Raw genomic sequence first — 10,277 nt, forward strand, 5'->3', positions numbered from 1 at the left:
CCCAGAGGCAGAGACTAGAAATCAAAGCTAAAACAGTTCTTCCTGAACACCATCACTGTGACATCACTGTGACATCACTGTATGCAGGAAGAGCAACAGAAAAGTGCAGAAAGGTTGTGCAGTAGTTAAAAGGAGTAGTTCTAGTATGGAGCTGGAGCCAGGTGGCTATTAGCTTAGCATAAAGACTGGAGGCAGAGGGAAACAGCTAGCTTGTATCCTGTTTGTAAGTGGTCTTATGGGAAATTTGATGCTTTAGCTATTTCTTGGTAGCAAGAGGTTCCTGGCTTCTGTTTGCCAAGACATAGTGATGGCATGTAGCCACCTGTAAAGCCACTTTGGACCGAGACAACGTAGCTGTTACCCTGTTTCTAGTCTTTATGCTAAGCTAATCCAATCACTGTCCAGCATACAGCTAGCATACATAATGTACAGACATGAGAACGGTTTTGATCTGACTGAACTTTATATTTTTCACTTTTTTCCAAAACATGAACACTTTAGCAGCTAAAGTGATACATGATGGTGAAAATACCTCACATATTGTGAAACAACTTAATGCTTTTTCCAGCTGTTTTGTCTCATTTCTTCCCTCTTCTCTGGTTTGGTTGTCAGTCTTTCCATCCAGAGGATCTACCAGACCACAGTCTGATCCAGGGGACAGCCAGCGCCATAGTGGGCTCCTTGTCCAAGCGGCACAACAGCACCATCATGCTGGCAGTCATTGAGGTCAAAGTGGAAACGCAGGTCATGTCCCCCTCAGTGGGTGAGTAATAATTAACAAAGGTGTCCCATAAGGGTTTGTTATGAGCCCTATTTGGTTCTCATTAGTGACTTTAAACTACTTGCACTGATTTCTCCGTCCTTGTCCTCCATTTCCTCCCTTGTACGTTTTGATGTCGACAGATTACCTGGTGCCTCTTCTATGTGTGGTGTTCTGCATGCTCTGCCTCTTCTGCATCATCGTATGTGTTTGGTGGACGCGCAAACGGAGAAAAGAGCGCGAGAGGAGCGTACGATCAGCCGCCGACGACAACGTGAACAACCAGTGGGAGCCGCTTCGGCTCGTCGTGGGACGTCAGCAGCCGCAGCAGCAGCAGCTAAAGGAAAGCAACTGGGAGGCCGAGCAGGAGCGCAAAAAGCTCATGGGCCCCTCCTATCGGACGTGTGAGGGGGAGGAGGATGAGGAGGAGGAGACGGAAGGCGAGCTTGAGCTCGAGGAGGAGTGTGGCGGAGCGGAGGCGGGAAAGCAGCCGGTTAGTAAGTACTCTAAGACTGCAGTGCAGTCCAGTGGGGGAGTGATCTGCACCCTGCACAGCTCCAGTTCACCCCTCAAAGCACCCCACCGGACCCCAGGCTACAGCCCCAAAGACAACCGCTGGAAAAATGTCAGTGCCGCCTTGACTGGTCAGAAAGACCTCAGAGACCATTGTGTATAAGAAATTTAAACAAAGGACTCGCAATATGGAAGCGAGAGACGCTGCAAGGCAGCGACTATTCTTATTTTTGGACTACTTTTGGGAAGAAAAAGAGGCTTTGTGTTTTCATAAGCCGTTCTTTGCTTTGTTTTCATGTTTTTGTCACTGTCACCTGAAATTATTTTTGATTCAGGAGGCTCAAGCACAGTGAACATCCTTTTTTGCTTCTGTTCACTTAATTTTCTTTAATTATGTACAAAAAGGAGCTGAAATGTAACAATTCAGGAGGCAAAAGAAGCGCTCTGCAGTTTTTGTTTATGGAATTGAACCATTAAAGAAACGATGAATCATCGAAGAGGAGAAAAAAAACAACCTGTATAAAGATGTTTTGTTTTTTTTTTTGTTTACAGATGATTATGATTTTGTTAAATTGTCGGCGGGCTCCTGTTCAGTTTCTGTAGGGGGGGGGGGGGTACAAATTAAAGGGACAGTAAAGGAAGAGTTTTGAGGGAAATGGACTGTTGCAGCCACAGTAACAGAGGAAACCCTCCCTCTGCTCTGTCTCTTTCCAGCTTTGCCCACCAATCCACCTGTGGCCGTCATGCGCCAGCCTTACCAAAACACTTGGCCTGGAGGGGAGAGGGGACAGAAACCCCAGTGCCTACTATGTGGCCTTCCATTTTTTTTTCTTCTGTCTCTCAGTTGTCTTGGCTGAAAGCTCTGTTTGAGGATTTTTTGCAGTATTTGAGTTGGTAGCAAGTGCCTTTCTACGAGCCGTGTCGAGGCTCCAAGTCGCGCTGCCCAGTTTGTTCTCAAATCTCAAAGGGATATAAATGTACATTTAAAGAGTTCAATTTCACAGCAACGCCATTCAAGGTATTTGATCAAAACAGAAATGAATACTCTGTACATATGTGTAAATACTAAAGGAGTCGCTGTGTATATTTGAAATAAGTAACTTAAAGACAAGTCACACATTTTTATTATTATTATTATTATTGTTATTATTATTATGATTTAATATTATTTTTATTTTTTTTACAATGCCATTCCTTTTATTTATGCCAGTTGAAATAGGCACGTTTTATACCACTTCATATCCAAAGTCCCACAGTTAAGAATCTTTACAATGAGGTACCACCTATGAAGGAATTTCTGAAGGGTTTATATATGGTTTGTCATGACGATGCATGTTTTTTTTTTTTTTTTGTGACAAACTGTCACATCAATGGTTGTCACTATGGCTTTTGTGCTTTTTAGTTACTTAGATATGTTATGTTTTAGGCTCGAAGATCCTGAAAACAAAACCACAGTTTGAAGATGGTTGAAATATGCTTCTGGGGCAAAAGCAACAAAATATAGTCACATCTTAAAGCTACTATAAGAAACTTTAATATTTTTAATATTTTTTGGATGCCACTGTGGATAAAAAATGGTTACCACCGTACTAACAAGAAAATATAACATCAAAAATAAAATTATTTAAATGAAAATCTCCTCAGGCTTAATTTTAACTGGCTAATGTACTACCCCTGGTAAACACAGGCTTGTTTCATCTGATTTCATGGCAAATCTGACCTGATGTCTTTAAGAATAACAAAGAAGTAGTGTCAAGTTAGCTAATGTTAGCAAAACAGTGGCTAACTATCTAGCTAACAATTTGTGTAGATTAGCTGGTGAGTATTTTGCTACAATTGGCTATGAGATCTACCTAACTAGCTAACGACTGATGTAGATTAGCTAGCTAGCTAGTTAGCTAGCATTTTGCAAACAGCTATCAGTTGTAACTAGTTAGCTAATGATTGGTGTAGCTTAGTCAACTAGTTAATTAGCATTTTCCTGGTCCCCCAGGAACATCTTTTAATTATCTTCAAATTTTGGTTTTCTTTTCAACGTATACAAATCGAGCACATATCTAAAGACAGGAAACAGAAAAGGGAGAAGTTGACCAAAGTTCTGTCGTGCACCAGACTTGATCAAACTAGGTCAACTGTTACTGGGACGCTGGGACTTAAGGGTCGGTTGCTCTGCAAAACAGATTAGAAACCTTTTTAACATGGTCATATTAAGAGGGGAAATATCACTGTTTCAAATCACGCATAAAAGAGCTTCCACACTGCTCTTTATAGACAGAAAGTTGCGCCACGCCTCAATCAGTAATGCTGTAACTTGCTCCTGATTTTCTGCCGGTAAAAAGCAGAGCTACTTCCAGTTTGTGTGATCCAGTTCTTACTTTCAGTTTGACTCATTTTTAACTTGCTTTCTATTAACGATATTCCTCTTTTTGGTTGTTTAATCAGGATTTGGTTAATTTAAAAAAAAAAAGTAGCTTTTGTCCGGCGGTGTTGCAAACCTGCCAACATTATAGCCTTAAAAAGTTCTCAAACCATTTCTAAACCCGTCACAAACCCTTTTGTTTCAGGTGCCTTAATGTAAAATGAGTAATGCATTATTTGTGTAATCAATGGTCATCTTTTTATGTTGTTGGTTTGTTTTCACTATTAAGGAAAGTAACTCTTTAAAACATTGTGTGGTGTATAGTGGCGTGTTTTATTCGCCTGAGTAAAGTGCTCTCCTCGTCTCACTTTGCTACCATGGAGATTTCTGGAATAAAACACACGATGGAGGATTTGAAAAAAAAAAGAAAGGAAAAAGAACAGTCCACCATGGCTCTTTTGAGTGTCATGAATGTGGATGTCAGCGGGTCAAATGTGGAAATCATGCATTAGCTTCATGTTTGGTTTAAAGGCTTTAATGAAGGGAACAATATTTGCAGATGTTTTTGCTGCCATGCAGATGTGTTTTTTTTTTTGTTTTGTTTTTTTAAGTTACCAACTCAGTTCAAAATGACCCCTTTTCATATCATGTTCATTGTCTCAAAACGCCATCGTATTTTCTGTAAATGGGACACAGCAAAATAAAGAATTAAAGATGCATCACTGCTGGTGTTACAAGCTGAATATGCATATTGTATACATTTTATTCTACAAGGGACATAAGTTAATTTTATACAAAGTGAAAAGGTTTCCATTATTTTAGTGGATGTTTCATTGTTCTAAATAATCATCCCAGTTATTTATTAAAGCAGTTTTGACACATCTGGATCATGCTTGTAATATTTGGTTTGCAGTACACGACACTAGAAAAGCCCCATCACTGCTCAAACATTACTGTCCAATAAGATTCAAGCATCTGGACTATGAGGTTGGACCTCGACACACCAAAACAGGCGGACAGAATGTAGTTAATTTGTTTTGTCTGTTTGTGCTTATTTTACCACAACAAATAATTGACATAAACCTATGGGAAAACTTTGAGGGGAAGACACAAGATCAACAAACAAAATTAGTTCTCCCAACTTTTTATGATGACGGTCTCCTTAAAATTAATATGGCACTCTAATATACAAACTAAGACATTTAAATAAGTGATTTTACAGTTACTTGGCTACACATAACTCTGAATTCCTCTGTAGTCAAAAACTGTTACTGATACTTGGCTAAGCTAACGTTATGCTAGTTACCTTTATAGTAGGACGACTGTCACTGTTTTTATTCTCCATGACTGGATGTAGCTTCTGCACTACATATGTAGGATGCCAAATTGAATTGAGATGATATTAAGATGTTAATTTGCCCAGATTGATATATTTTCATCAGTTTCAACGTGCTGTTTTCCATGGCTGTCCTCTGTTAGTCGAAGATTAAAATCATTTGTCGGAGACCCGTCAGTTGACTGAGATTTTTCCAGTCCAACATTCATATTTTTTTTCCTTAGTCAGTCACTGTGCTGTACAGTTACAGGACAAAACAGACAGTAGCTTACAAAAATGTACAGGGAGAACATTTTGACGAGGACTGACGATGAAGGGAATATGTTTTTATATTAGCTAGCGCACTATTAGGAATCCTCATGACAACATGCGCTGGTGTTTAACTGATGAGAAGGTGAAACGAGTTACAAGTGTCACTGTACACAGAGCAATGCAACAGCATGACAGGCTGTAAACTTTACAAACTAAGTCTCTAAATCAACTCAAACCACAAATCTGTGATGGAACAATAATAGAAAAGCAGTGCAGGTGATGCGCTGTCAGCCGCTTGACCAGGGCGCACCGGCGAAGCGTGCAGGGCAGGTGATTCCTGCTTGTTTGCTAGTGCTTGTTTTAGCCAAGTGTCTGAAAACAATGATAGAAAGGATCACAACCATGAGAGACCATTTAAAAGAGTAAAATAAGTTTTGTTTAACCAGAAACTGCTGCTTTATTGCTCTTGCCAAACTCACCTTTGTAAAGCATCATCATAGTCGGCGTCATTCAAACTTTACAGTAACAAAATAAAACTCACATCCTGAATCCTGAATCCACGGCGTGAAGGAGCGTCCAGGGCATGTGACACTGGACAGTGGCTGCAGCTTGGGGTGAGATGCTCTGTGGTGCGCTGACTTTATAACTGCACTACAGAAGGACGCATACTTTACTGTCTGTGTAAAAATCAGATGTTTTCACGTCACAAATGATGACGAAAGCTGTTAAAACACGAGTCTTACTGATGAAAGACACTCATGTAGGAACACAGTGTGGTGTATTGTAAAAAAAAACAAACAAATATTCATATTTGACGATCAAAAATTATTTGACTAAAAAATCTCAGCCCTGGTGTTTACTTTGATTTTATACATGTCTATGTATTTCTTCTTCTATGAAAGCTGACATGTTGCACCACCATGTTTCTACAGTAGCCTAGAATAGACAAACCAAACACTGGTTCTGTGGCCTTTCATGTTTTTCGTGGCCACCACAGGTTCTCTTCATCTTCCCCACTACATGCCACTAAATCCTACACGCTGGTCCTTTAATACCAAAAATAAAGCTCCATGATAGTGGTGCAGTGGCAGAAATCTTAAAGACAGATTTCAACAAATCAAATCTGTCTCCTGATGGCGCCAAGTGGACAAAAATTAGCTCAGTTTAGCTCTGCTCAGTAGCAAATGTGTTAATTATCTTGAACTTAAATGTTTTTACACATTAAATCGACTCAAGATTCACACTCACCCTTTAACTGTTGCCTTTTGCACAAGAATAACAATCCTGTGAAACCCTGCAGTCCTTGCCCTTGCCCTCGTCTGTGTGGGCTGAGGACGGCTTGGATCGATCGATCCAATAACCTCACCAGCCTCTCCGCCGTCGTGCCATCGCTCTCGCTCCCACCACACCAATAGAACCTCCTCTCCTGCTCTGGGCCGATCCAGCATCCGCCAATGGGAGCCTGGCGTGATCATCCTCGCCACATAAAGATGTGAATGTTTCATGAGTAATGTTATGATGCCGGGCGGAGTGGTGGTGGGGTGGGACATTTTCCTCCTGACTCCCACGGGTGCCCCTGGCTGGCGCTAATAGGACCTTCCCTTGTCGGAAAGGCCGGATCGACTTACACAGCTTTGTGGAAGTGATGGAGTCAGAGGGAGAGGGGAAAGCAGCTGATAATGTTCATGGATATATTAATCTATGGATGACTGGACTGTAAATTCACTTTAAGAAGGGTTTGGTCCTGTAGTCCAAGCATCATTTGATGGATTATATGGTGGATATTATCTCCTTAGGGATCAGAATATTATATTTCTTTCAGAATAAATGCTTCAAGTCTTTTTGATGCTTCCATCGTTATCATGCGCCAACTCTCAGATAGGATGGAGGCCCAGTCCCTGACTGTTAGCAGTGATAAAATCGAACGTCCAGCTTTTACTGGTCTGTTCTCAACATGACGTAACTGATCAGATCATCACACCACCAAACCAGATATGCTGCAATTATTCTGAAACTTAATGACTAAAATTTTGTGTACTTGTGGTCTGGGGCTGTTTTTTCATTATATAAGCTAGGTACTCAAAGTTAGAATACTTCACCAATTTGGCATCAGACTCCCATATAACATTGACAGACGCACGATGGATAAAACAAGAAGAAAAGATAAAAATCAATGCAGCAATGCGTGAAATATTAGGTATGTTCGAGATGATCTGCGCCTCGCCTGGAGACTAGGCGAGATCAGGCGGCCGCAGCAGGAGGCGGAGACAAAAAGCTGCAGTCAAGTCGGACAGTTTCCAGCAGACTTCAGAGAACAGGAAACGGAAGAGACGCTAACATCCTGTTAGTTCACCTGTAGGTTACCTGAAGTTTGCAGACCACGTTCATAGCTGAAGAAATAAAGTGTATTCGTGATTTGAAGTTTCTGTTACGTGGAACATTTGTTCTTTTATCTGCATGGTCCCATATTAAAAAAAAAGAACTTTATTAGGTATGTTCGAGATGAACTGCACCTCGCCTGGAGACTGTTCTTTTGATGAATCATATATATATATATAGCCTTTATTATTATCAGACACAAAATATCTGCTTGCTGACAGATTAAAACTTCATTGCACAACATAAGACTAATATATCCAGTGTTAAATATTACAGTTACACAGAAAATGTATATTATATACAACACGTGGTGTTTCTTGTCAAAATTAAGAGCCAATCAGAGCCTGTCAGCTCATCTATCAGGTGACAGCCAGGGCTTGCAGGTGGAGATCAGCTGCGGCGCCTGGCTCTACAAACTGCGGCCGCCTCGATCTCGTGAGCTTACCGTTGCCCACGTGTGCATGACGTCAGAGTAAGTCGGGATCAAGTCGGACACAAATCTAACCGGCATGCATTGTGCGGCGATTGATCAATTCTGCGCAGGCGTGGCTCATCTCGAACGCACCTGTTGTCCGTTTTTTCACCCACACATTCTTCTTCCTTGTCAACACCGGCTGCCTACATTATCCACAATGCAACTTGCCCTTGAGCAGTTCACTCGGAGATTCAGGTGTGTTATGCTAGTAGCGGCTAACGTAGCCTCGAGCAGGAAGGTAAGCTCACTTCTCTTTAACTCTTCAGCTCTGACTGACGCTGACTGAAGTGACTCAGGGCCTTAAACAGAATTTAATGTGTTAAAATCAGTGGATTTGCCTTTTAATGCTAAAGCCAGAGGTGTGGACTCGACTCTGACCTGGACTCAAGTCGACTTCACCTCGACTTCAGCCTTCTGACTTCAAAATAATTGAAATCTTTCCTCAAGCCCAAAGACTAAAAAGTCTGATATATAATGTAAAATGTGCCTTGAATCAATTAATTTCTCTTCATTTCTTAAATTAACCAGTGTCCTCCAAATTATAGTTTGATAATTTTGAAATGGGCATTTTCATTAAAAAAAAAAAAAAGCCTCCAAAACATTTAATTTACACAAATTTGACAAAAGGCTATCCAGGAATGTTCATTGCACATGTACAGCAAACTAGTAAGCTACTTATTATTTAAATATATTGGCCAGTTAGCTGTATTGATATCCCAACTGACTTAGCAGCTAAGAATAAGTAGTACAGTATGTGTAGTGGGGGTCTCTGCTCTCTTTTTATCAACTAAGGGGTCCATGGCCTAAAAATCATTGAAGAAATCTGCCTTGAAATACTTTGCAGTCTGTGTCTGTACAGCATGCAGCACACTCTATCCTGAAACTTGTGATTTGAATAAGGAAAAACTTTTTTGACTTGACCTTTACCTATTTTCATTGTTTATACCATCAGCAATGTAATGTCTGGTAAACACTTTGGCTATGAGATTGTTTTAATTCCTCTTTTATGTCTAATCATTAAGCAGTTTATTTATTGCCATTGTTCAAGTACAAAGTAGATGTCTGATGTGATGCCAAGTTGCCTTTGTGCCCCCCGCCCCCCCCCACCCCTCCAGTCCCAGACTGCATCAGTAAACTGACACCAGATTCCAAAAGTGGCTCCTTACAACAGCCAAGGACATCTCAGTACGCTGCATTTGTAAACACGTAGTACTACTACACCGAGCTCAAAATGGCCGAAAGCCTTCGCAAGCAATGGAAACAGTAGAAATGTAGAGGAGGCGACTGCTTTATTATTTGTGCTGTGTTAAAGCAGGGAAGGTTGCAGTTTCTTTCATGCACACATGCAGCGTCTGTGCACACAGACTGCAGCAGACCGACTGACTGACTGTGAGATGGTATTTTTGTGTGTGTGTGTGTGTGTGTGTGTGTGTGTGTGTTCCTGCTCTCTGTCTCTGCTCTGTACATCTGTTGATGTGGGTCTTTGGGACCATCTGACAGTGGAGGCAGCTGGGTGACAGGATTTTAGGCTAAGCCCTCCGTCCCTTTAAACACATACACACACACACACACACACACACACACACAAGCACACACACACAAACAGTCACAAACCAAACATGGTCCTTATGGGACATCGAGCTGGCACGTGCTGGTGGACAGAGGGCTGCAGCTGGCACTGACGGCTGACTGAGGCAGGGAAACGAGCCACAGTGTACCGACTGTGTCTGTGTGTGTGTGTGTTGGCTGGCGCTGCAGGTCTGCTTTGCCACTGCAGTAACCCTCCACACGTACCCTCTGCACCAAGAGGTGGGGGGGCATCAACTTGGCAGAGGGGGTGTTGGGATGGGGGGGGGGGTCTTACAGTGCCACAGCAGCTTTTCTGGGACAACTGTTCAGTGTCTGTGTGTGTATGTGTGAGTCTAAATAAACAAATGTGTTGAGAGGAAACTTAAATGATTTGTGCACTTGTTAGCTACACAAAGGCTGCGTTCATACTGCAGGCACGAGTGGCCCAAATCCAGTGTTTTGGCTCATATGTGACTCAGATCAGTTTATTTCATAACGGTGTGTTTTGCTGCAAGACTCAGGTGGAGAGATGCTGACAGATGTAGAAGTAGCTCCGAGACAACCTAAAATTTTCAAAATAAATGGAAACGAGACGGCGATGTATGTGCACGGCGGAAGATGATGGAAAAACAGA

General features: G+C 41.6%; 1 protein-coding gene across 1 annotated transcript in view; it reads left to right on the forward strand.

The window, feature by feature from the left end:
• Nucleotides 1–1,882, forward strand: part of jag2b (jagged canonical Notch ligand 2b) — a 69,906-nt gene extending 68,024 nt beyond the window's left edge. Inside the window, exons 25-26 of the mRNA XM_084738279.1 lie at nt 613–763; nt 904–1,882. Coding sequence (XP_084594405.1) covers nt 613–763; nt 904–1,436 — 684 coding nt within the window. The 3' untranslated portion in view covers nt 1,437–1,882. The remainder of the gene's footprint in view (nt 1–612; nt 764–903) is intronic.
• The last annotated feature ends 8,395 nt before the right edge of the window (nt 1,883–10,277 follow it).

The sequence above is a fragment of the Lutjanus erythropterus genome, chromosome 15, assembly GCF_056507025.1.
Source record: "Lutjanus erythropterus isolate fLutEry1 chromosome 15, fLutEry1.hap2, whole genome shotgun sequence".
Taxonomy (NCBI): Eukaryota; Metazoa; Chordata; class Actinopteri; order Lutjaniformes; family Lutjanidae; genus Lutjanus; species Lutjanus erythropterus.